The following is a 26,548-nucleotide window of genomic DNA, read 5'->3' on the forward strand; positions in this document are numbered from 1 at the left end:
ATAAAGCGCAAAGCTCTATCACAATCGCTAACGATTTGTGATAGCGTTTTGCAAATGATCTTGGGAGCGATTTCCCTGCTCCTATACAATTCCTTAGAATGGAAACACTCCCAAAATGCTGCATGTCCTGAGAATGCGATTTCCTTAATTGCAATTGCTACTGTGGAATCTGTCCCATCCATTTACATTGGCAGAGCGTTTAGGGAAATCGCTATCGATTTAAAGTGCTCCCTAAACGTTCCAAAAACACTCTAATGGGATCCAGGCCTTATACAGAGTTTATGGTAAGTATGCAGTGTAGGGTATCTTACTGTTTTTAGCTAGGCCTATTTTTAACATTGACTTTCAAGCAAGCAACCAGAAACTACACTTATCCAGCATCAGCCAATCACTGTTGGTACTGGATAATGGGGGGTTTACTGTATTATTGCATGCTTTAAACCGGATCCAAGATGAAAAACTAACTACAACAAGTAACTTGTCTATATATCTTATCTAAAGTTTAGATTGGCTTGTTTAGTTTATAGGGAATTAGAGTATTAAAACAAAAACAAAAAAGTATTTGGCTTGAGGAATGCCCTATAAACAATAGAAACAAGAAACACAATTATGCAATGAGTAAAAGTTCACCTCGGATCCACTTAGAGGCCTAGTGCACACCAGAGCGGTTCGGCTGCGGTTTGCGATCCGCTTGCGGGTGCGGATCCGCTAGGGTAATGTATTTCAATGGGCTGGTGCACACCAGAGCGGGAGGCGTTTTGCAGAAACGCATACTCCCGGGCTGCTGCAGATATTGGATTGCGGATGCATTTCTGCCTCAATGTTAAGTATAGGAAAAATGCAAACCGCTCTGAAAAACGGCACTTCAGAGCGGTTTGCCAGGCGTTTTTTGTTACAGTAGCTGTTCAGTAACAGGAATCTACTACACCAAAAACGCTTCACAAAACCGCAAAATGCTAGCTGAAACGCTACAGAAAAAGAAGAAAAAGCGTTTCAAAATCTGCTAGCGTTTTGCGGATTTGCTAGCGGTTTTTGGTGTGCACCAGGTCTAAGAGCTTAAGCCCTATTTTTACTAAATAGTCCCCTGTATTCAAAGTGCATATCACCTTACCCTTTACTCTATAGAGGAAATGTATGGGTTTTTTTTTCAGTTGCATATTTTCATTAAGCTTTACACTATCAATCTTTTTCAAAGGCATTTTTAATTGTGTAATATCAAATATCACCAAACAAATTCGCTTAGAGCTCCACCTGGTGGTATGACTGTGAATCTTTGTAAAGCTATATACAAATTTTAAATATCTGTCACCTTAAATTAACTTTTTTTCTAAACACTTTGGGTGGCATTGCAGCCGAAATCTTTCATGCTTTTTTAGCTCTCTGCTAAACCTCGGCTCTTCCTGTTCGGTAAGCCAGCATCTATTCAGTGAGGAGACCTTGGGCAAGACTCCCTAACACTGACTATAGAGCGCGTCCTAGTGGCTGCAGCTCTGGTGCTTTGAGTCTTCCAGGAGAAAGCGCAACATAAATGTTCTGTGTCTAAGGTATGAATCCTACATGCCATACTTGCTACACTACCTCAGGTATGCTCAGGTTAGTTAGTGCTAGGGGGGTGGGGTAGTGTTGGTGGTTAGGGTTAGGTATCGGCAAAGGGGGTGGTGAGGGTTAGGCATTGGAGGGGGGGATGGTTAGGGTTAGGAATCATTAGAGGGAGGGTTCTGTGTGAGAATAGGGTTAGGTTTAGCTGTAGTAAAATATTGTAATTTGTACTGCAACATAATACAATATCGGTAAATTTACAAATATTCTACCAGCAACGAATTTGGGTGCCTACATTTCTGGGCTTCCTTTTGCATGTACTCCTCCCCTTATGTTTCTGCACTGACACCTGGTGTCAGTAATCAGTTCTTTCTGTCCGCCCAGGTGCTTCACATGCTGCTAGTGGCTTTGCTGCTGGCCTCTTCAACGACTTCTCCTGTCAACAGATGCACCCCCATTTCCAATAAACTATACGAAATTACATATGCCACTGCGTTCCCAGAAAGAGGTAGGCCTTGATTCACTAAACCGTGATAAATCATATCGGTGCGCGTTTTCTTAAGCAATCGAGAATTTTCACGCACAAATGTTGGTGATTGCGCGCTGAAATTCGTAATTGCGTACAAAAACGCTAGCGCACTCGTGATATGAGTTATCACAGTTTAGTGAATCAAGCCCGTAGTGCGGTGTTCAGGGTCAAAACACGGGCATAGCTCCCAACTGTCCCTCTTTGGGAGCCCTGTCCCTCTGTCCCTCTTTCTTCCTCATTTGTCCCTCTTTCAGGACTCATGTACAGATCTATGTAATCTACTGAAAAATGTGTCTAATTGACTCTAAACTTTATTCCCATCCTTTAAATTGATACACTTATTATGTTCAAATGTTAATATGAAGGAAAAAGAACCAGGATAAAAAGGATCACTGTGGTTTTAACACAAAATAATTTTCTTATTAAAGTGGACCCAAATTAAAAATACAAGATTTCAGAAATAAAATGTACCGGTATTTTCTAAATTATATTAATAAATAGCAGCCTTTTTTCAGCTGCATGAAGACAAATATAAAATATTTTACATTTATTGGAGAAACCCCTCCCATCCTTTCATATTGCCGGGACAGAATCTGGCAAACTGATGGAGTAAGTGGTGTCTGGCAATGGAGGAATTGCTAATGGCTGCCACCTGTATAGCCCTAGTTATGAAAAGAGAAGGGTGAAAAGCATGCACTGAAATGCTCATAGGCTTGAAAAAGTGTTTATTTATCTTTGTATGTGTCAGAGTGGTGCAACTAAATATTTTGAATTAAAAAAATGTTTGGTTTGGGTCCTCTTTAAGTCTTTATGGCATGCATGCCTAGGGGTGTGTCGGGGAAGTGACTAGGGGTGTGGCAGGGGCGTGACCTAAGTGTCCCTCTATTTCAAAAAGTTGGGAGGTATGCACATGGATCACGCTGTGTGGTTTACAGATAAACATCAATAGCAAGTTTTTAATTGATGTGATCACATGCAATATTTGTACTTGTCACTATGTGGGGTGCATGACGACAGAATCCCGGGATTTGGATTGCTAAAAATTGCCATGATTCTTCCTGGCCCTGATTTTAGTTCCTGGCCCTGATTTTAGTTCCTGGCCCTGATTGTAGTTCTTGGCCCTGAGTTGCTAATATGTTTCCAAACCATTTTAAGATTGATTATTCCTGGCCCTGATTAAGAATTCCTGGCCCTGTATTCCTAATATGCTTCCAAACACTGCTTGCCGATTGATGATGCCAATACAGAAGGATTTACTTTTCAGGAAGTTGAAAGAATGATACCGCCTAAACAAGGAGGTGACATGCAACACATACTTCTGGAAAGGAAAGTTTATTGGATACATAAATTGAAAAGTAGGATTCCTTGAGGCTTACATCATAGATGGAATGTGAATTTATTTATGTGGCATCAATCAAAAGACTTTTACATGCCATTAGGTGTATTTCTGCCTGTGGACATGGCATACAGAATTAAAAATCGTATCCCATTATCTATTATTTAATTGCGTATCTGAATACAGCGGAGTCCCACTTATCCAGAACTCAACTAACCAGAAGTCTCAACCAACCGGAACAAATCTTGGGCAGTACTGACAGTGGTGAAGGCCAACTTTTTAGGCTTTTTGAAGGCTCTGCTGTGCTTAAAGGGACGATTATAAAAAAATAAAAATCCGCATCCACTTATCTGGGGCTTCCTCCAGCCCGTGGCAGGCAGGAGGTGCCCTCGGCGCCGCTCCGCAGGCTCCCGGTGGTCTCCGGTGGCGCGCCCGGCCAGGCCGGCGGCGAGGTCGGGCTTCTTCTGTGTTCCAAAATGCACCTCACGGCGGCGCGCTGACGTCATCGGACGTCCTCCAGGCTGTACAGCCTGGAGGACGTCCGATGACGTCAGCGCGCCGCCGTGAGGTACATTTTGGAACGCAGAAGAAGCCCGACCTCGCCGCCGGCCGGGCCAGGTCGGGCGCGCCACCGGAGACCAGCGGGAGCCTGCGGAGCGGCGCCGAGGGCACCTCCTGCCTGCCACGGGCTGGAGGAAGCCCCAGGTAAGTGGATGCGGATTTTTATTTTTTTTTAATCGTCCCTGAACCTTCCCTTTAAAGAGAGTCTGAAGCCTTATAAAAATCCTATTTTTATTTGACATTTACCGTCTGCAATATTCTATTCTGCACCAGTGCTAAAACGCTGCATTCCCGCGGCAGAATGCTGTCATTAAACCCCCCAAATCCCCAGGGCAAAATGTGGGGCGTGCTTCCTGATAGAGGCAGAGCTGCCTCTACTCCCGTCAATCCCCGCTGATTGCCGTCACTCAGTCTTCTTTCACTGAGAGGGGCGGCAAACAGCAGGGATTGACGCTAATGGAGGCAGAGCTACAGCGGGCAGCAAAATTAACGACTTGGAAAGTCGTGGAATTTTGCCCCAATATTTGGGGGGTTTAAATACAGCATTCGGACGCGGGAATGCAGCGTTTTAGCACTGGTGTAATTGCAGAAGATAAATGTCAAATAAAAATATTATTTTTATAAGGCTTCAGACTCTCTTTAAAGACTGGATTCCATGGCCCTCACAAGGTTAATATACTTTCAATTACTGTATTTAACATTTAATACTGAGTTCATAGTATCAGGGGCAAACCCAGGATTTTCAAAAGGGGGGATTCCTGAAAGGTCTCCCTCATCCATGCACAATACAGTATAATAATATGGTAGGACATTATGCTGGGTACACACAATACAATTTCTCGTCGACGGACAACAGGATCGATCAGGAGCAGTTTGGATACAGATAATAATGAGGACAATAAAGGGAAAAGTGAAGCATTCACACAGGGCACAGGGCTGTGCTCATACCTGACTCTGTTAAGTTCCCCAGAGTTGCTCCATGCTTTATACACATGCTGCTGCTCCATGCTCTGTGCACACACTGCTGCTCCATGGTCTATACACACGCTGCTGCTCTATGCAAAGTCAACCGTATCAGGGAAAGAAAGGGGGCAGTGCTATGAGCTGCAGGATTCCTGCAGATATTCTGGTGTCTCAACTTGTGCCTGTTCGCCTATGGGTATGTATACAGAGTCTGGGAATGTACTGTATTAACTAGGCCTATTTTTAACATTGAGTCTCAAGCAACCAGAAATCACACTTATCCAGCCTCAGCCAATCCCCGTGGATGCCGGATAACGGGGACTTTGCTGTATACCGATTACTGCATTATGCATTTGAGTCTAACTTTTACTTTTTTTTTATACCATTTTGGCATGTTTTTAATTGATCCGTTATTGTACTTCAGGGGTGGATTCACAGTCTGGGTTTTAATTAGATTTTTTTTGTTTTAAGTACAAATGTTTGATTAGTTCCATGCCTTTTTTTTAATACTTCAAGTTTTTAGTTTAAATAGAAAAGCTAAATAAAAAAATAAGTAGCATAAGCTATGTAACACTTGTAATTGTTGTTTGAAACAATCTTTAACCACTTCCCTACCACAGAACGTTTCCCCTTATAAACCGCAGCAATTTTCACATCATATTTCTCCCATGATCTACTGTATACATTATATTTTGTGGGACAAACTAGGCTTTCTCTGGGCAGTACTTTTTGTTAAAAATTATATTTTATATCACAAACAACAGGATTGGAGGAGGACCCAAGCAAAAAGGACCTTTGAAAAAAGCGTGCCAAATCCCAAGGTCTCAGTACCTGAGAGACCGATTAGTCAGCAAGCAGATGAGGCTGGCACCACATAAAGAAGTAAAAAGTAGCTCTTTATTTAGGAAATCGTTAAAGTGACATCCAAGTCAGTGTAAAAATATGGCAATGGTGACAGCCCGCTGTTTCAAGCCTATGCGCCCTTTCTCAAGCCATGCTGTCATCAAACATAATGGGACAAGCCCTCTTTATATAGTAAACATCACCTAATTATCCAATTGTTTGAAAATCATGTCAGCCAATCACATAAGCAGAGGCACAATGCGGACATGATAGAAGACTGTCAGAAACTATTTAAGGGCCCGTTCAGACTGCACACGTTTCCAGTCGCGTTTTGGAAACGCGTGCAGGAAGCCGACACGCACGACATCAGACAGTGCATAGAGTGCACTGTCTGATGTTCACACTACATACTTTCCGGACCTGTGCTGTCCGGGAACGCATGCTGCACGCAGATTTTGTAAAAACGCGCGGCTGTCCTATTCGCTTTTCAGTAATGGGATCAGCCACGCAACGCACACAAACGCGGATGGCGTGCATTCGTACGCGTTGCATTCCGCACGCATGGCCATCCACATTTGTGATCTGAACGGGCCCTAACTGTGTAGAAGATCCCCTATGGAGCCGCCCCAGGTGCATAGGTAAACCCATCTGCCGCAACACACTCCGGAGCAAATGTTTCCGCCTATCCATATAAGTCCTATGGCCGCGAGTGAGCAGGGTGGGGAGAGACGTCATCACAGGCATCAGCCAATGACGCGAATAGCCGCCACTAACCAATAGTGCTGCGTCCGGTATAACAGATGCTCAGGCAGACCAATTAGAGCTGGGGGGAAAAAAACTCCCATGTCACCCCGCTGTAACCCACTGACAGGAATTCCCTGTTACATTACCAAAGCTTCCATCCGCCTTCAGTTAAAGACGCAATTCCTGTTGGCCAACTTACCTGGATTGAGAGCATTATCTCTGATGATTCAACTTTGGTTGATGATAAGGAGACATTAAAAACTAAATTTAGAGATAGAGGATATCCAGAACACACTTTTTCTGTACAACGACCAAGGAGTAGAATCAATTCTAAACAGTTCTGCATGCCTTTTGTATCTACATACAGTATAATACCTGTAGTGAATTTATAGGCAGAACCACTAGAAAACATCATACCATCATAATTTCTTGTGTACAGTAAACAGTACAAGGAAGAGTTATGTGTATCCGTTTACTTCCACTTTTGCGAATGAATGCCGGTGCCTCGCTGACACCAGCTTTCATTCATCACAGGAACTGTGATCAGCTTTGGGAACAGCTGTTTCCTATTCATCTATCACGGAGCGTCGAGATTGCATTGAAGGTGAATGGGAGCGCACTTGGGATCGCGAAAGGTGGCATTAAGTAAACAAATATGCATAGTTATGCCCCTGATCCGCAAGTAAAGTTTACAGGGGTGTAGATATGCATAGCAGGGATCTGGAAGTAGTTAAAGATGGCTTTGAGCAGTCGTTTTGGAACAATTACTGTACAGATACGCTGCTCTGTGGGTAAAGGATTGAGGAGGAAACATGAGTGGCACCATGTTGTGGGAATCTCCTTTGAGCTAAAATGCAGAAAAAGAATCCCACCCACTGCACCCATTGTTGATTAGAAGTCCGATTTTTTTGTAGTATTCTTCTGCTAAGCTAGACTGGCTCCGACTGACAGAACAGCGCGGAGCCGGTTCTCGTAGCTGTGAGCAGAGGAGGATGGCGGCGTGGGATCGATCAGCGCGTATGGGGCTGGAGGAAGCCCCAGGTATGTATAAAATCTATTTTCAGCTCTGGTTCCCTTTAAGTCCTATCCAGCTGGCTTTTGAGTTCTGCATTAGTAGGAAGTATTGCTATCTACCACCCCAGCAGCTATGGAATGGTTCAGCAACAAAACAGGGAAGGCTTCCTTTGTAGTTGCATCAGAATATTAATTCTATTTGTTTGAATACATAAGTACATTTGTAAAGCTTAATTGTATTACAGAAATTAATAAATGGTAACTGGTTTCTGTGTTATTTGGATTAAAGTAATTGGCAAAAAGTCACTGTGGATTTAGCATTTCAGAAATGCACACACTATAAATTTGATATGTCCCCACATGCAAGTTAACGATTTGCTTTCAACTGGGACGGGAAATGCTTCCCATGCCTGCACTGTTGTGAAAGTTATGAGTGCAAATACTGAATAGTCACACTTTGAAGGAGTAGGAAATGTGTGTCAAGAACATTACACTTTTATTTGTGAACATAGGCATTAAAAAAAAAAAGATTAGATATAAGCTAAGTTTAGCATTAGAAGTCACAAGCGAAACTGTTTATGGTATATAGAGTGTAAAGCTGAATACTCCCGTCATGATGCAGGGAGATGGATCCCAGCGATGCCCGACGACTAAGAGCGTTCCCCGATCCATCTACCTGCCGGCGGGTATACGCGATGTCACGCAGCGGCACACGACGGGCACGAATGAAAGTTCAAGTGGTCGCTGTACTTTGCACGGGAGTCGTCAGGGATCTTAAAGATCCGATCCATCATGACCGACGTTGTTGCCGCACACTGTCGTACATTGTTCACGTAATCGGGTGCCTGTACCCAGAGATCATGGAAATAATCGCTCATCGCTGGATGGTGTAATGGTTAAGGGCTCTGCCTCTGACACAGGAGACCAGGGTTCGAATCTCGGCTCTGCCTGTTCAGTAAGCCAGCACCTATTCAGTAGGAGACTTTGGGCAAGTCTCCCTAACACTGCTACGGCCTATAGAGCGCGTCCTAGTGGCTGCAGCTCTGGCGCTTTGAGTCCGCCAGGAGAAAAGCGCGATATAAATGTTCTGTGTTTGTTTGTTTGTTTGATCGCTAAAAAAAAAAAAGCTGGTTGTTGGAAAAAATTGTCGGAAAAATTGCATAGTGGCTACGAGATGATTCTAAGGGAAAAATACGATGTGGATACCAAGAGCCAATTTAATGTAGTAAATTAAATACAAAGGGATATACAGGGTGGGCCATTTATATAAATACACAATTTTATGTGAATGGTGAAGTTAACAAACACAACCACGGCTATTGGTATGACACTAACCCACATTGGATAGATCCCTCCAAGACTATTGGAAGAAAAAAATGGATGGTATGGTGTGGTATATGGGGTGTATCCATAGATAAGGTGTATGCATATAAATGGCCCACCATGAAGAATACAAAGAATGAGTATTTGCCAGCAATGGTCTCCTAAAATGCAAAAGCACAAAGGCATGTAGGGATCACAAACCCATTCTCACTTGGATCCAGGAGCGGATCCCAATGAAAGTCTCACTTCAAAGTGAGAAGGGTAATGGGAGCAGCATTAATCTATCCCCAACCTCCCACCAAAGGTAGATATTATATACAAATTCAATGGAGGTGCCAAAAAATAATAAAAAGTTTAAAAACTGTTAAAAAGTAGGATATATGCTGGACTTACCTCCCAGGAGAAAAACAACCCAAATAGGTAAAAAGTTTATTGGACACAACGCAATGACAATGTGTGTCTTAGGTATTCGCATTTCTTCAGGTCAATAATTAGCACCTTAAAGAGGACCATTGGTGAAAAATATACAATGTAAGGCTCTCTATTACTACTGCATGGATTGGCAGGTAATCAGGTGTATTTTTTCACCAATTGTACTCTTTAATACACCTGTACCATGACCAAGTGCCTACGTCCTTGGAAGTAAGTTTGCTGCTTATTCTCCTTTGAAACTGTTTTCAAACTTTTTATTATTCTTGGTGTCTCTGTATTTCTATATTCTATCCATTTATTACTCAATGTACACTAAAGATCCAAACAAGTATGAAAAGTTCTGCTCTGCTGTGACGGTCTGCTTGAAGATGGTTTTATTGAAGATGGTTTTAAAAGACTCCAGAGGCAAAAAGCTTAATCTTTCTTTACCTACCTGGGGCTTCCTCCAGCCCTTAGAAGTCATTTGGGTTCCTTGCTGCAGCTCTGGTCCTCCTCAGTGACCCACTGGCCACCTGTAAGGATCCCAGACCCATCGGCAGGTCGGCACTTCTGCGCATGCAAGAGCATGTGTAAGCAGCTTCTGCACCAGCACAGTGCGCATGTGGGCACTCGCACGCACCCACACATGTGCAGAAGCGCTGAACTGCGGATGGGTCTCACATCCTAGTTACAGGCAGCCAGAGGGACACCGAGGAAGACTGGAGCTGCGGAGAGGTACCCAAATGACTTCTATGGGCTGGAAGAAGGCCCACGTAAGTAAAGGTAGATTTCGCTTTTTGCCTCAGGAGTCCTTTAAGGTAGTCAGGGACACGGCAATGAGTAATAAAATCAGCAATCTGAAAAACACATCATGTCATAACTAGGGATGAGTGGAGTGGAATCAGCAAATTCTGCTCCACTGGAATTCTCCACAATGTCAATACTTTTGTGGAATGCATTGTAGTGCTTGGGAAGAGCGGAATTAGTGAGACTATAAACTGTTAAAAGGCCTCCAGAGCGTTAAAAATGTCTCTGAGTACAAATAAAGTTACTTAAAACAATCTGTGATGTGTTTCACGACATGGAAATATACTGCTGTACATGGGGAGGTGTCAGAGTGTCAGACACTGGAAGGCAGCGTGGCAAATATTGTTCAATTTGGTTGTTTTTCTCATTGTGATTTGCCTTCTTAAAACAGAAGGTATTTGCGATAATTAAGCTTCAAGTAAGCAACTGTGGCTACCCACAATGCACCGCTACTGAATATGCAAATGATCTCTTTATGCCCCTGATGCCAGGCTTACATCTAGAACCGCAGGTGTATAGCAAGTCTATAGCTTATACATTTTACAGAGCCACACCAACCCAACAGGCTTGGCTTCAGGGACATAAAGAGATAATTTGCATATTCAGTAGTGATGCATTGTGGGTAACCACAGTTGTTCACTTAAAGCTGAATTATTGCAAATATCTTCTGTTTTAAGAAGGCAAACTATACTGAGCGTTTGCTTTTTAGTAGGAGGGCTTTTCGGTCTCTTAGTCCCCTATAATTTCCTGGTGGGTTAGGAGTCACCCTGAACTGATTGGGTATTCTGGTGTTTTTCTTAGTAAGGGACTGTCTGCACTGCTCGTTACAGACGCTTAGCGATGTGCGGTGATAACAACCGTGATGACGTCATGTGATGTTGTGTGTACCCGCCAGCCAGAAGATGAATCGTGGAACGCTCATTGTCAGGGGGACGTCGCTGGATCCATCCTCCTCTGTCGGGTGGTGAGAATTCAGCTTAAGTTATAGGGCTGTATGTGTTACATAGGTACTTGGTTCATGTATAGAATGTAACACTAATTCATTACTCTGCAAATTATTGGTGCCATCCACACAGATTATAGGAATTTCAAGATTCAAGATTCAAGATGGATTTATTCGCCAAGTACGGTGGTGCCATACTCGGAATTGCTTGTGGTACACATGGCTTTAGGCAAAGTACACAACAACAGTATTACATAAACAGCTACAAATTACACATACTGGCAACATTAACAATACAATACATTTAAAGTACATTTAAAGCTATAGTTACACATACTAGCAACATTAACAGTGCAATGGCATCCGGTAGTGTGTGAGGCGCAGAGCAAAAAGGCAGTGAACGCCACAGTCAGGAGTCAGGGGTTGTTAAGCAATAAAATTGCCTTGGTGAAGAAAGAATTCCTGCGCCTGGTGGTTTTGGATCGGATAGTTCGGAAGCACCGGCCAGATGGGAGGGCCAAAGAAACGGCTGCCAGGGTGGGAGGGGTCACAGGAGATCCTGGTGGCCCTTTTCCTCATCCTAGCCGTGTGGAGGAAATCTAGAGGTGGCAGGGGTGATCCGATGATCCTTTCTGCCTCACTAATGATTCTTTGCAGTTTATATCTGTCACCAGCCGTTGCGCCGGCATACCAGACGATGACTGAGGAGCAAAGTATAGACTCCGTGGTGGCGGTGTAGAAGCTGGTCAGCAGCTCTCGAGGCATACCAAATTTTTTGAGTTGGCGCAGGAAAAATAGCCTCTGCTGTGCCTTCTTCTGAATTTTGATAGTGATAGTGTTCTGCCCCCATCTAAGGTCAGTGGATAAGGTTGTGCCAAGGAACCGGACCGATGATTCTCTGGAGACTTCGGTCTCCCCTATGTAGACTGGAGGGGGAGTAGTAGAGTTTTTCCTGAAGTCAACAATCAGCTCAACAGTCTTTGTTGCGTTGAGGACAAGGTTGTTGTCCTTGCATCAATTGCAGATTCTTTCTATCTCCCTGCGGTAGTCTCGCTCTCCATTGCTGCTGATGAGGCAGATGATCGTTGTGTCGTCGGCAAATTTGATTACCTTGAGTCCGAGGAGGAGCTGCAGTTATTGGTGTACATGGAGAACAGAAGCGGGGACAGTACACATTCTTGAGGTGCCCCTGTATTGGTCGTCCTCACGCTGGAGGAGCAGTTGCTGAGCTTGACCTGTTGTGTCCTGTCCGTGAGGAAACTCTTGACCCATGCGCAAAGCATGGGTTCAACACCGAGCTGCGCCAGGTTATCGACCAGGGTGTCTGGGCAGATTGTGTTAAAGGCCGAGCTGAAGTCCAGGAACAGGATTCTGGCGTAGGAGTCAGGCCTGTCAAGGTGCTCCATGATGTATGCTAGGCTGATGTTTATGGCGTCCTCTATGGATCTGTTGGCCCTGTATGCGAATTGGAGAGGGTCTAAAAGTGCATCGGTGGTGCTTTTGAGATGAGCGAGGACTAGCCATTCTAGGACCTTCATGATGGTAGATGTTAGAGCCACGGGTCTGAAATTGTTGAGGTCTGTGCTGCCTGGCTTTTTGGGGACTGGTATGATTGTGGACCTCTTGAGACAGGAGGGGACTGAGCCTTCCGCTAGTGACCTCTTGAACAGAGTGGTGAGCACCGGAGCCAACTGATTCGCACAGGTTCTTAGGCAGTTTGATGAAACACCATCCGGGCCTGAAGCTTTCCGGGGGTTGAGCTTGCGAAGTAGCCTGAGAACTTCTTTTTCCTGGACTGCGGCAGGTGCAGAAATATCTTGATCTCTCTGTGCGGAGGGAGCCGCTATCTTCATCATTGGCCCTGGGGCTCCGAGCTGCTTAGGCTGTTGCTCGAACCTACAGTAGAACTCGTTGAGTTCCTCGGCCAGTTGGGTGCTCGGGGTCACCAGTTGGGGAGGGGGTTTGAAGTTAGTGACCGCTTTGAGGCCTTGCCATACCTCCCTCGAGTTGTTGGACTGAAGGTGGAGGCCCAGTTTGTCAGAGTAGGCTCTCTTTGCGACACGCAGTTCCCATTTCAGGGCGAACCTGGCCTCCCTGAACTCTTCTGGGGAGCCGGCCTTGTGCACCTGCTCCTTGCGTTTTTGAAGTTGGCGCAGGTTATTGTTGAACCAAGGCTTGTCATTGGGGAAGGCTTTGAAGGTCTTAGAAGGGATGCACATTTCTTCACAAAAACGAATGTAAGCGGTGACATTCTCTGAACATTCGTCAAGGGTGGGTGCCTCCAGGGATGACCAGTCGGTGTGGTTGAAGCAAGCCTGAAGCTCCAGTTTAGCCTCTTCTGTCCACTTTTTCACAGTCCTGACAGTGGGCTCGGCAGTCTCAAGGAGCCTCCTGTAGGTAGGGATCAGATGGATTAGGTTGTGGTCGGAGTTCCCCAAGGGGGCGCCCTGGGTGGCCTTGTATGCGTCCTTGTGGACCGTGTAGCAGTGATCCAGGGTGTTGTGATGCCTGGTGGGGCAGGTGATGTGCTGCTTGTAGCGGGGCATCTCCTGACGCAGATTTGCATTGTTAAAGTCGCCCAGGATGATGAAGAGGGCCTCTGGATAGGTGGTCTCCCACCGTGAGATGCTATCGCTGAGTGCTCGCACAGCATCTTTGGTGCTAGCGTCAGGTGGGATGTAGACTCCAATGAGAATGAGCGATGAGAACTCTCTGGTGGAGTACTGTGGTCTGCAGATGATGGCTAGGAACTCGACTTCTGGGGTGCAGACCTCAGTGAGAATCATCATGGCGCCTGAACCAGCTAAGTCCGCCCCGGCGCCCAAAAAGGGCTCTAAGAAAGCGGTGAGCAAGACTCAGAAGAAGGACGGCAAGAAGCGCAGGAAGACCAGGAAGGAGAGCTACGCCATCTACGTGTACAAGGTGCTGAAGCAGGTGCACCCCGACACCGGCATCTCTTCCAAGGCCATGAGTATCATGAACTCCTTCGTCAATGACATCTTCGAGCGCATCTCCGGGGAAGCTTCCCGCCTGGCTTATTACAACAAGCGCTCCACCATCACCTCCCGGGAGATCCAGACCGCTGTCCGCCTGCTGCTGCCGGGAGAGCTGGCCAAGCACGCCGTGTCCGAGGGCACCAAGGCCGTCACCAAGTACACCAGCGCCAAGTAATCGCCTCTCACCCGACTACACAGGAAACCCAAAGGTCAGTGCAGAGAGCCTATGTGACCGTGGCTGCCCTGGCCAGGCGCCGGAAGATAGAATTTAAGAGGTACCTCCAAAAATAATAAAACAATTATTTGTTTTTAGGTGCCTCCTACATCCCAATTACCCTTGTTACCTTCCTTGGTGGGTTGAGACCCTTTAGTCTCACAGGGAGAGAGATTGTTATCCAGAGTATATGCACATACTTTTTTTTACCATTTTAGTTTTTATAAAGCGCTTGCATCTTCCCCAGCTCTGTACAGAGTATTATCCTTGTTACCTTATTAGGGGTTCACAATCTAATCGCTACTATAGTCACATGTCCATCATTTCTAGGGCCATTTGGGGTGAAGCCAATAGACTTATCAGTATATTTTGGGGATGTGGCAGGAAACCAGTGTTAGGCGCTGTTGGTGGTTGCATTGGTGCAACCTGGGTTTGTGAGTAGGATATCTATTTTCATTCTGATTCTAATTTCTGCTGACTTACGACACAAATTGTGTTTCCTGGTCTCCTGTTTGTGTATTTTTTGTTTTTGTGTGTATTTTTTTTGAAGGTTCTACCCAGATACAAAGCCTTGCTATCCACACAGACTCCAATATCTTATTTGTTTCCTTTTTTCATAGGCTATCTATTTTTTTCTCCTTTTATTCAATTATGGCATAATATTAGTAAAAAGATAAATTCTACTCCTGCCCACTGCAGCACATGCATAATGATAACCAGAGGCGGATTGAGATGAAATAGGGCTCTAGGCAAGTGATTTGTTGGGGTCGGGCATAGCATGAAGCGGGTCCCTGGTCTCTCTCCAGGCCCAAGGCACCTGCATAAGTTGCCATGTGGATGATCTGCCTCAAAACTGATAATATGTTGATTTCTTGCTATAAACCCTATATTGTAGTTAGAGTTATGCATGAACCTAAATGTAAATGATTTGTTTCTGTCCAATAAAACCACTTTATTATTTTTATTATTATTATTCTACCCTAGGCACAGGAACGCCCACACATGGGCAAATAAAAGTAGAAAGAGGATAAACCGGAAAAACTTGCAAAGTCAGAACATACATACACATGCACAATGTTTGTTCCCCAAAGGAAATCAATTCCTCGGGCAATAGTTCAGTGGGCCGAGTCCTCTACAGACACCTTGCTTTGCCGTAGCTAAACTACACATTTGTTTCTGTGGGAGACGTGACAATAGCGTGGTGACAGACAGAGAAGCGTATGGCGTGAGGTGGAGAACAATGCACTCAGGGTGCTGTCATTTAAAGATCAGGCTTTCGCAGAGGCCTTGGACTGAACCTAGGTTAGGCAATATAAAAGGAAGATACTGTGCGTTTTCTCTACACTGGTACTGCCACAAAAGTAGTTTCGGGGCTGGTGCACACCAAGAGCGCTTCTGAGCACTTTTAGAATCGCCATCGCTTTGAAAAGCGCTTGGCTAATGTATTTGAATGGGATGGAGCACATCGGAGCGATGAGTTTTTTTCCCAAACGCAAACACAGATCCTGCAGCATTTCTGCTGATTTGTGAGGCGATTCAGCCTCACTGTTAAGTGTAGGAAAGTGGAAAATCACTCTGAAAAGCGCTAGATCAGAGCGATTTTCCAAGCGTTTTTGTTACAAAAGCTGTTCAGTTACAGCTCTACTGTAACAAAATATAAAAAACGCTACACCAAAACACTCCACAAATAGCTAGGTATGTCTAGAAAATCGCTCTTCACATGCTTAGAATTGCTTTGAAAAATCACTTCAAAAAGTGCATTTGCGATTACGCTAGCACTTTTTGGTGTGCTCTGGGCCTCATTGATTTGGCCTTTAACTGATTCAGAGCAATGGGTCAGTTTTGAAAAAGGAATCTTAACCTAGGATTGAACTTCATCCAGTCAGTGGCCAATACCTGCTTTCCCACAATAAATCATCACCTTTTCTCGAATAGTGCCTCAGGGGTGTCTGTGTGGCTGATATTGTAATGAAACCCCTCCCACAATGTGATGTCATGGCCATGGTCCTGACAGTTTCCTGTCTGTGAACCTCATTGCATTGTAGAAAATAATGGCTGCTTCCAACTGCCAAACAAGCAGTATCTCCCTCTATTTGTATATATGTATTATTTATAAAGATTTAGAGGGTGTATTTATAAGTAATGGCAGTTGGTGCTGCCTATTTTGTCCTTGTCTGTCAGCAGTAAAAATGATGACCTGTAGGCACCCAGTGGATCAAACAACATGAACAAATTACACGGCATGTATGAATCATTTTTTGATCAAGCTTTTTATTTTTTAACTCCTCACTATTGGTTTATTTTACTCCCCCCCCCCCCCCCCCCCCATCACCACCACTATCTTTTGGTAAATTTCCCCTTTAAGTGACATTACTCCCACCATACCTCAGTAAGGCCTGGAACCCACTACAAATCACAAAGTGCTATCACAATCGCTAGCGTTTTTAATGAGGGATTTACAATCGATTTATTGAGCATTTTCCTGCAATTGTAACGATTTTAAAAAGTGTAAGCTTTTTGCCAGGGATTGTGATAGCGATTTGTAATTAGTGATTTTAATTCTGATTGGTCCTTTCAAATTATCATATTTTTTTTTACAGTTTGCAGTAATTTAAAATCACACACAAATTGCTATTCATGAACGATTTGCCAGCACTTCAATACTTTACATTGAAGCGCAAACGCTCCAAAAACTCTGCATTAACTTCATTGGGATCATTGTATATCAAAAGCATGTTACCTGACTAAGGAGCTCTTGGCCCCAGTGCAAGTTTTACATGGAGCCCCCCATGCGCTTTATAAATAACAATTAATATGGCTCACTAAGGCCCGGTTCACATTAGCGGTCGCCGTCCGGAATCGCCGTGCCGGAGCCGGACCGCATGCAGAACGGACGGAACGGACGCACAGCATAGCAATGAAAGCCTATGCGTCCGTTCACATGCGTCCGTTTCGTCCGGACCGGATCCGGACTCCGGCGTAAGACCCAACATGCGCTATTTTTTGGTCCGGCTCCTCCGGCAGCCGTATCCGGAGCGGAGCCGGACTGCACCATCCGGCCAATACAAACCAATGAGAACCGGAGAGCGCACAACACACTGGCTAAAAATCCGGATGTTCTACCCCACTTCCTATGCGTATTGTAGTGGCGATTTTGGATGGGGACACATGGGCAAGCATTTTGGAGTGGAGCAGCAGTGACTTTAAACGTGCTGGAGATGTTGGCAGTATTTCGGAGGTGGAGGTGAGTGCTAAACAGCGGAGGGCCTGATTCCACAGGTCCACCTTCTGCTGACCTCCCAGACCCCAACATTTTTATTCGGTTTCTACTATCTTTTGCCAAACGGATCCGGATCGCATCCTGATGAACACCTGATGCAACCTGACCAGATCCGGATCGGATCCGGATCAGAACCGTACGGTTCCGATCCGGATCCGGTCCGGATCCGGTCAGGTCATCCGGTCCGTTTGGCAGGGAACCGCAAGTGTGAACCGGCCCTAAGGGCTGGTTCACATGGGCGTTTTTGTGGCGTTTAAGCGGCGTTTCAAACGCGGCGTTTTTTGGGATCTACCGCTTTCCCATTCAAGTGAATGGGAGCGTTTAGAGCTGGCTTTTGCAGGCTTTCATGAAAGCCTGGCAGTAGATCCCAGCGTTGCGTCTAGTCTCGAAAGCAACATGTTGCTTTCAGAGGCGGTAAACGCCAGGAAACAATAGCAGAGACCAGAACTGCTAGCCTTGAACACTTCCCAAAAGCCTTCAAAAGCTAGCTTTTAAACGCTAGCGTTTGAACGCGGCGCCAAGCGAAAGCTCAGCAGACGCCCGTGTGAACCAGCCCTAAAACCTGCCAAAGACAACCACAGTGTCAGAGGTGCAAAAAGGGGATGGGGAGCAGTTTGTTAATAATTACTAACATTCAAAGCATCTATAGAAGTGATTATTATTAGCACAGGACCAGTAGAGAGCTAATATTGCAGTTAAGGGAGGGTCATATGGGGCCCCTCTGGCCCAAGGGCCCCGATGCGGTCGCAACCTGTGCAACCCCTATTGCTACGCCACTGACCTGACTGATATATCTTTCTTAGCGCATGATACTTGTGCTGTGTGCTAGTTATCAATTTAAAGACAAATGTCACTGTTAACCACTTCCCGACCGCCGTATGTACAATTGGCGGCCGGGAAGTGCACCCCGCAAGGACCGCCGTATTGACAAATGGCGGCGGTCCTTGTAGGGGCATGGGCGGAGCGATCGCGTCATCCGTGACGCGATCCTCCGCCTCCGCCTGGCGCCGCTCACCCGCCGCAACATCCCGCCGGCCATACGGAAGCGCCGGCGGGATGTTAACCCGACAATCGCCGCATACAAAGTGTATAATACACTTTGTAATGTTTACAAAGTGTATTATACAGGCTGCCTCCTGCCCTGGTGGTCCCAGTGTCCGAGGGACCACCAGGGCAGGCTGCAGCCACCCTAGTCTGCACCAAGCACACTGATTTTTTACCCCCCCCCTGCCCCAGATCGCCCACAGCACCCATCAGACCCCCCCTGCCCACCCCCCAGACCCCTGTTTGCACCCAATCACCCCCCTAATCACCCATCAATCACTCCCTGTCACTATCTGTCAACGCTATTTTTTTTTTATCCCCCCCCCTGCTCCCTGCCCCCTCCTGATCACCCCCCACCCCTCAGATTCTCCCCAGACCCCCCCCCCCAGACCACCCCCCCCTGTTTACTGTATGCATCTATCCCCCTGATCACCTGTCAATCACCTGTCAATCACCTGTCAATCACCCATCAATCACCCCCTGTCACTGCCACCCATCAATCAGCCCCTAACCTGCCCCTTGCGGGCAATCTGATCACCCCCCCACACCAATAGATCGCCCGCAGATCCGACATCAGATCACCTCCCAAATCCATTGTTTACATCTATTCTCTCCTCTAAACACCCACTAATTACCCATCAATCACCCATCAATCACCCCCTATCACCACCTGTCACTTTTACCTATCAGATCAGACCCTAATCTGCCCCTTTGCGGGCACCCAATCACCCGCCCACACGCTCAGATTGCCCTCTGACCCCCCCTTATCAATTCACCAGTGCATTAATTACATCTGTTCTTCCCTGTAATAACCCACTGATCACCTGTCAATCACCTGCCAATCACCTATCACCCATCAATCACCCCCTGTCACCCCCTGTCACTGCCACCCATCAATCAGCCCCTAACCTGCCCCTTGCGGGCAATCTGATCACCCACCCACACCATTAGATCGCCCGCAAACCCGCCGTCAGATTACCTCCCAAATGTATCGTTTACATCTGTTATCTTCTCTAAACACCCACTAATTACCCATCAATCACCCATCAATCACCCCCTGTCACTGTTACCTATCAGATCAGACCCTAATCTGCCCCTTGCGGGCACCCAATCACCCGCCCACACGCTCAGATTGCCCTCAGACCCCCCCCCCCCCCCCTTATCAATTCGCCAGTGCATTAATTACATCTGTCCTTCCCTGTAATAACCCAATGATCACCTGTCAATAACCTGCCAATCACCTATCACCCATCAATCACCCCCTGTCACTGCCACCCAACAATCAGCCCCTAACCTGCCCCTTGCGGGCAATCTGATCACCCACCCACACAAATAGATCGCCCGCAGATCCGACATCAGATCACCACCCAAGCGCAGCGTTTACATCTATTCTCTCCTCTAAACACCCACTAATTACCCATCAATCACCCCCTATCACCACCTGTCACTGTTACCCATCAGATCAGACCCTAATCTGCCCCTTGCGGGCACCCAATCACCCGCCTACACGCTCAGATTGCCCTCAGACCCCCCCCTTATCAATTCGCCAGTGCAATATTTACATCTGTCCTTCCCTGTAATAACCCACTGATCACCTGTCAATCACCTGCCAATCACCTATCACCCATCAATCACCCCCTGTCACTGCCACCCATCAATCACCCCCTGTCACTGCCACCCATCAATCACCCGCTGTCACTGCCACCCATCAATCAGCCCCTAACCTGCCCCTTGCGGGCAAACTGATCACCCACCCACACCAATAGATCGCCCGCAGATCCGACATCAGATCACCACCCAAGCGCAGTGTTTCCATCTATTCTCTACCCTAAACACCCACTAATTACCCATCAATCACCCCCTGTCACTGCTACCTATCAGATTAGACCCCTATCTGCCCCTAGGGCACTCAATCACCCGCCCACACCCTCAGAATGCCCTCAGACCCCAGCCCTGATCACCTCGCCAGTGCATTGCTTGCATCTATTCCCCCCTCTAATCACACCTTGAGACACCCATCAATCACCTCCTGTCACACCCTAGCACACCTACCCATCAGATCAAGCCCCAATTTGCCCCGTGTGGGCTCCTGATCACTCGGCCAAACCCTCAGATCCCCCTCAGACCCCCTTCCGATCACCTCCCCAGTGCATTGATTGCATCTATTTTCCCCTCTAACCACCCCCTGAGACACCCATCAATCACCTCCTGTCACCCCCCTAGCACTCCTATCCATCAGATCAGGCCCAATACAACCTGTCATCTAAAAGGCCACCCTGCTTATGACCGGTTCCACAAAATTCGCCCCCTCATAGACCACCTGTCATCAAAATTTGCAGATGCTTATACCCCTGAACAGTCATTTTGAGACATTTGGTTTCCAGACTACTCACGGTTTTGGGCCTGTAAAATGCCAGGGCGGTATAGGAACCCCACAAGTGACCCCATTTTAGAAAAAAAGACACCCCAAGGTATTTTGTTAGGTGTATGACGAGTTCATAGAAGATTTTATTTTTTGTCAAAAGTTAGCGGAAATTAATTTTTATTGTTTTTTTTTCACAAAGTGTCATTTTTCACTAACTTGTGACAAAAAATAAAATCTTCTATGAACTCGCCATACACCTAACAGAATACCTTGGGGTGTCTTCTTTCTAAAATGGGGTCACTTGTGGGGTTCCTATACTGCCCTGGCATTTTAGGGCCCCTAAACCGCGAGGAGTAGTCTAGAAAACAAATGCTTCAAAATGATCTGTGAATAGGACGTTGGGCCCCTTAGCGCACCTAGGCTGCAAAAAAGTGTCACACATGTGGTACCGCCGTACTCAGGAAAAGTAGTATAATGTGTTTTGGGGTGTATTTTTACACATACCCATGCTGGGTGGGAGAAATTTCTATGTAAATGGACAATTGTGTGTAAAAAAATCAAACAATTGTCATTTACAGAGATATTTCTCCCACTTAGCATGGGTATGTGTAAAAATACACCCCAAAACGCATTATACTACTTCTCCTGAGTACGGCGGTACCACATGTCTGGCACTTTTTTACACCCTAAGTACGCTAAGGGGCCCAAAGTCCAATGAGTACCTTTAGGATTTCACAGGTCATTTTGCGACATTTGGTTTCAAGACTACTCCTCACGGTTTAGGGCCCCTAAAATGCCAGGGCAGTATAGGAACCCCACAAATGACCCCATTCTAGAAAGAAGACACCCAAAGGTATTCCGTACGGAGTATGGTGAGTTCATAGAAGATTTTATTTTTTGTCACAAGTTAGCGGAAAATGACACTATGTGAAAAAAAACTATTAAAATCAATGTCCGCTAACTTGTGACAAAAAAATAAAAACTTCTATGAACTCACCATACTCCTAACGGAATACCTTGGGGTGTCTTCTTTCTAAAATGGGGTCATTAGTGGGGTTCCTATACTGCCCTGGCATTTTAGGGGCCCTAAACCGCGAGGAGTAGTCTTGAAACAAAAATGACCTGTGAAATCCTAAAGTTACTCATTGGACTTTGGGCCCCTTAGTGCAGTTAGGGTGCAAAAAAGTGCCACACATGTGGTATCGCCGTACTCGGGAGAAGTAGTATAATGTGTTTTGGGGTGTATTTTTACACATACCCATGCTGGGTGGGAGAAATACCTCTGTAAATGACAATCTTTTGATTTTTTTACACACAATTGTCCATTTACAGAGGTATTTCTCCCACCCAGCATGGGTATGTGTAAAAATACACCCCAAAACACATTATACTACTTCTCCCGAGTACGGCGATACCACATGTGTGGCACTTTTTTGCACCCTAACTGCACTAAGGGGCCCAAAGTCCAATGAGTAACTTTAGGATTTCACAGGTCATTTTTGTTTCAAGACTACTCCTCGCGGTTTAGGGCCCCTAAAATGCCAGGGCAGTATAGGAACCCCACTAATGACCCCATTTTAGAAAGAAGACACCCCAAGGTATTCCGTTAGTAGTATGGCGAGTTCATAGAAGATTTTATTTTTTGTCACAAGTTAGCGGAAATTGATTTTAATTGTGTTTTTTCACAAAGTGTCATTTTCCGCTAACTTTTGACAAAAAATAAAATCTTCTATGAACTCACCATACTCCTAACGGAATACCTTGGGGTGTCTTCTTTCTAAAATGGGGTCATTTGTGGGGTTCCTATACTGCCCTAGCATTTTAGGGGCCCTAAACCGTGAGGAGTAGTCTTGAAACGAAATTTCTCAAAATGACCTGTGAAATCCTAAAGGTACTCATTGGACTTTGGGCCCTTTAGCGCAGTTAGGGTGCAAAAAAGTGCCACACATGTGGTATCGCCGTACTCAGGAGAAGTAGTATAATGTGTTTTGTGGTGTATTTTTACACATACCCATGCTGAGTGGGAGAAAGATCTCTGTAAATGGACAATTGTGTGTTATAAAAATTAACAAATTGTCATTTACAGAGATATTTCTCCCACCCAGCATGGGTATGTGTAAAAATACACCCCAAAACACATTATACTACTTCTCCTGAGTACGGCAATACCACATGTGTGGCACTTTTTTGCAGCCTAACTGCGCTAAGGGGTCCAAAGTCCAATGAGCACCTTTAGGCTTTACAGGGGTGCTTACAATTTAGCACCCACCAAAATGTCAGGACAGTAAACACACCCCACAAATGACCCCATTTTGGAAAGTAGACCCTTCAAGGTATTCAGAGAGGGGCATGGTGAGTCCGTGGCAGATTTCATTTTTTTTTGTCGCAAGTTAGAAGAAATGGAAACTTTTTTTTTTTTTTCTCACAAAGTGTCATTTTCCGCTTACTTGTGACAAAAAATAATATCTTCTATGAACTCACTATGCCTCTCAGTGAATACTTTGGGATGTCTTCTTTCCAAAATGGGGTCATTTGGGGGGTATTTATACTATCCTGGAATTCTAGCCCCTCATGAAACATGACAGGGGGTCAGAAAAGTCAGAGATGCTTGAAAATGGGAAAATTCACTTTTTGCACCATAGTTTGTAAACGCTATAACTTTTACCCAAACCAATAAATATACACTGAATGGGGTTTTTTTATCAAAAACATGTTTGTCCACATTTTTCGCGCTGCATGTATACAGAAATTTTACTTTATTTGAAAAATGTCAGCACAGAAAGTTAAAAAAATCATTTTTTTGCCAAAATTCATGTCTTTTTTGATGAATATAATAAAAAGTAAAAATCGCAGGAGCAATCAAATAGCACCAAAAGAAAGCTTTATTAGTGACAAGAAAAGGAGCCAAAATTCATTTAGGTGGTAGGTTGTATGAGCGAGCAATAAACCGTGAAAGCTGCAGTGGTCTGAATGGAAAAAAAGTGGCCGGTCCTTAAGGGGTAGAAAGCCCTAGGTCCTCAAGTGGTTAACGGAAAAAATGCTTTTACAAAAAGAGACGTGAGCATGACCCCAAGAATTATGACTTTTTGTAGCATTAAATGATAAAAAAAATACAGTTCTACGATTATTGTTGAAACTGGCCCTTACAACAGTAAATAGATGGCAAACTTCCACTGTATCTCAGGGTGGCTGGTCAGGGTGATGTCAGCACGGAACTCAAAGCAGACATCATCAATGAAGGATAACAGTGGGCGGAAAAACACAGAACCCAGGAATTTAACATCTGTGGATTATTTCAAAGCTTGGAGTAACAGGAGAACAACTACAAATCAAATGACCTCATACAGTCAAACAAGGTGATCAGAAGCTACTATTCTGAAATCAAGATTTATGATAAAAACACCTGGATCCTATATGTTATCTTATGTTTAAACAGGCACACATCCTGAAATGATTAAAAGGAAAAAAAGAAAAAGAAGGAAAACTTTACATAAGCAGTGATGTGGTGAAGCCGGCTAATTATTGCAATTTGTAATACAGCACTTTATGAAACCTACTGACATCTAACATTGACTGGGATTAAAATATAACTTAATATTGGCCATTATAAATGATCAGCTCAATATTTCATCTGGAAGAGGGCAAAGCCAGGAACATATCAACACCTCCATGTACTTTGTATAGAGGTGATGTCATAAACAAATTGTTTCCGCCTCCAGGGCCGGTTCCAGCTACAATGGGGCGCCAGGGCAAAAGTAACCCGGTAACCCCCTGACCCCCTTCCCCCCATAACTCTAGAGACAGCCAGTTGTGCTCCTCCCACCAATTCCTCCCAGAAATTAGCCAGATGCCCCCCTTTATCTCCAGTATAGTAGCCTGATGTGCCCCCATCCCACTATATTAGCTGTCAGCCATAGAGGCTCCCCTGTGCGCCCCCCACTGTGGCTGCCGAGCCATAGGCCCCCCTCCCTGCTCGCTCACTCTCTTCCCCCGCAGTGTGACGGAGGCAGTAGGATGCCACACAATCACCTCCTCCAAGTTCCCGGCGGTGCTGCCTTCATCTGTCTCCCCTGTATTGACCCAGTCCTTCACTTCCTGTTTCTCCGTTTGAAGCAGGAAGTGCAGGAAAGAGTCACTACAACGAAGACACTACCTCCATCTGTGGGGGGAGAGAGAAGCGGAGCGGCGGCCTTATGATTTATTAGGGTGAGGGGGGACACTTGGTGGCCCCTATGGATGCGGGGCCCTGGGGCAATTGCCCCCTGTGCCTATATGGAAGCTCGCCCCTCCGCTTGCACGTCTGTCACACTGTGGCTTTCCTTGGACTGGATAACAGGTTCAGGCGGGCTGTGCTGGGCTTTTTTATGTGACTGTTATATAAACACTCCCATGGCTCTGTAGCTATGCCACTGAAGTCAGATAATTATCTGTTGTTGTTCATACTTGTCTGTTTACAACACTTGGGGTACTTTCACACTTATGTGTGTTTCTGTAATGGACACTGTTATGGCACTGTCACCCAGTGCTATTAAAAGTCTTTGAACAGTTCCCACCTCCTCAGTTGTGATGCCTTGCAAAGGATTCCATTGTGACGCAGAACATGTAGTGCATTGCTAGAATCGCACATGTTGGCGCGCACAATGTTAGTCAATAAAGGTGCTTTTTGATCAATTGCTGCTAGAGTTACATCGCTGCAAATGTTGTTTACAGCATTACACAAAACATAATAGTAACAAAGATATGAATTACTAAAATTGTTAGGGAGTTTTTTTCCCCCCCAAAAAAGGGCATCCTGGGCAGCATCAGCCATCACCGCCGTTTTTTGTTTAATAATGAACAGTTTTACTTACTTGAGTCTTCTGCCAGCCCCCTGCAGCCGCCCTGTGCCCACGCCGGTACTCAAAGATCCTCCGGTCCCCCGTCGTGGATCAGTTTGCTTTCTTCAGTCTCCGGCCACTACGCCGGGTGCATCCTGTGCAGGTGCAGTACAAGAAATTCTGTACTGCGCCTGCGTAGGACTCTCCCTGCAATGGAAACTGAGCCGTGGTGGCGGACCAGAGGATCATTGAGTATCGGCGCTGGCACAGGGCGGCTGCAAAGGGCTGACAGAAGCCCCAGAGGAAACTCTTTTTTTTTTTTTTTTATCATTGCAGGTTTCTATTAACTACTTCTGGACCGCAAGGCCTTTGATTCATGCGGGCGTTCTGTGATCACTGTGATTGGCTCACAATGATCACCTGGTAAGTAGCCAATGAAACTAGATCTTACTGATAGGAGGAAGCTCATATGACAGCTGAGCCAGCAGTTGTCACTTCATCCCTTTAAAACACAAAATTCACACAGGTTTCTGCTTAGAGTCAGGCTGTTCTTGTACTCTCTGCTCTCCACTAGCAAATGTATTTACTTAAAATGCCACAATTCAGTTCCAAAGGTTTTGAATAAATTAGAAATTTGATTGTGTGTGTGTAGTAGCAGACAGGAGTAATATGCAATCATCAGCCACATAGCTGTGTACTGCATCAGGAGATTCAAAGCTAGTGGTTGTGGCTTTCTGACTGACATTCAATCAGATATGTCCTGCAGCCTGATTGATATTGATTGGCGCATTGCAGTATGAGGCAAATATTAATTGTTTA

The 26,548-nt window shown here is 45.4% G+C and overlaps 1 protein-coding gene across 1 annotated transcript; it reads left to right on the forward strand.

Moving 5' to 3' along the window:
- The first annotated feature begins 13,800 nt into the window (after positions 1-13,800).
- Positions 13,801-14,184, forward strand: LOC137540950 (histone H2B 1.1-like). The gene has a single exon (XM_068262124.1). It carries the CDS (start codon positions 13,801-13,803, stop codon positions 14,182-14,184), a length of 384 nt encoding a protein of 127 aa, XP_068118225.1.
- Positions 14,185-26,548: the final 12,364 nt, after the last annotated feature.

This window comes from Hyperolius riggenbachi, chromosome 12 (genome assembly GCF_040937935.1).
Source record: "Hyperolius riggenbachi isolate aHypRig1 chromosome 12, aHypRig1.pri, whole genome shotgun sequence".
In the NCBI taxonomy this organism is placed as follows: Eukaryota; Metazoa; Chordata; class Amphibia; order Anura; family Hyperoliidae; genus Hyperolius; species Hyperolius riggenbachi.

Coding starts and splice junctions, on each gene's coding strand:
- LOC137540950 (XM_068262124.1), top strand. CDS start 13,801: ATGGCGCCTGAACCAGCTAAGTCCGCCCCGGCGCCCAAAAAGGGCTCT.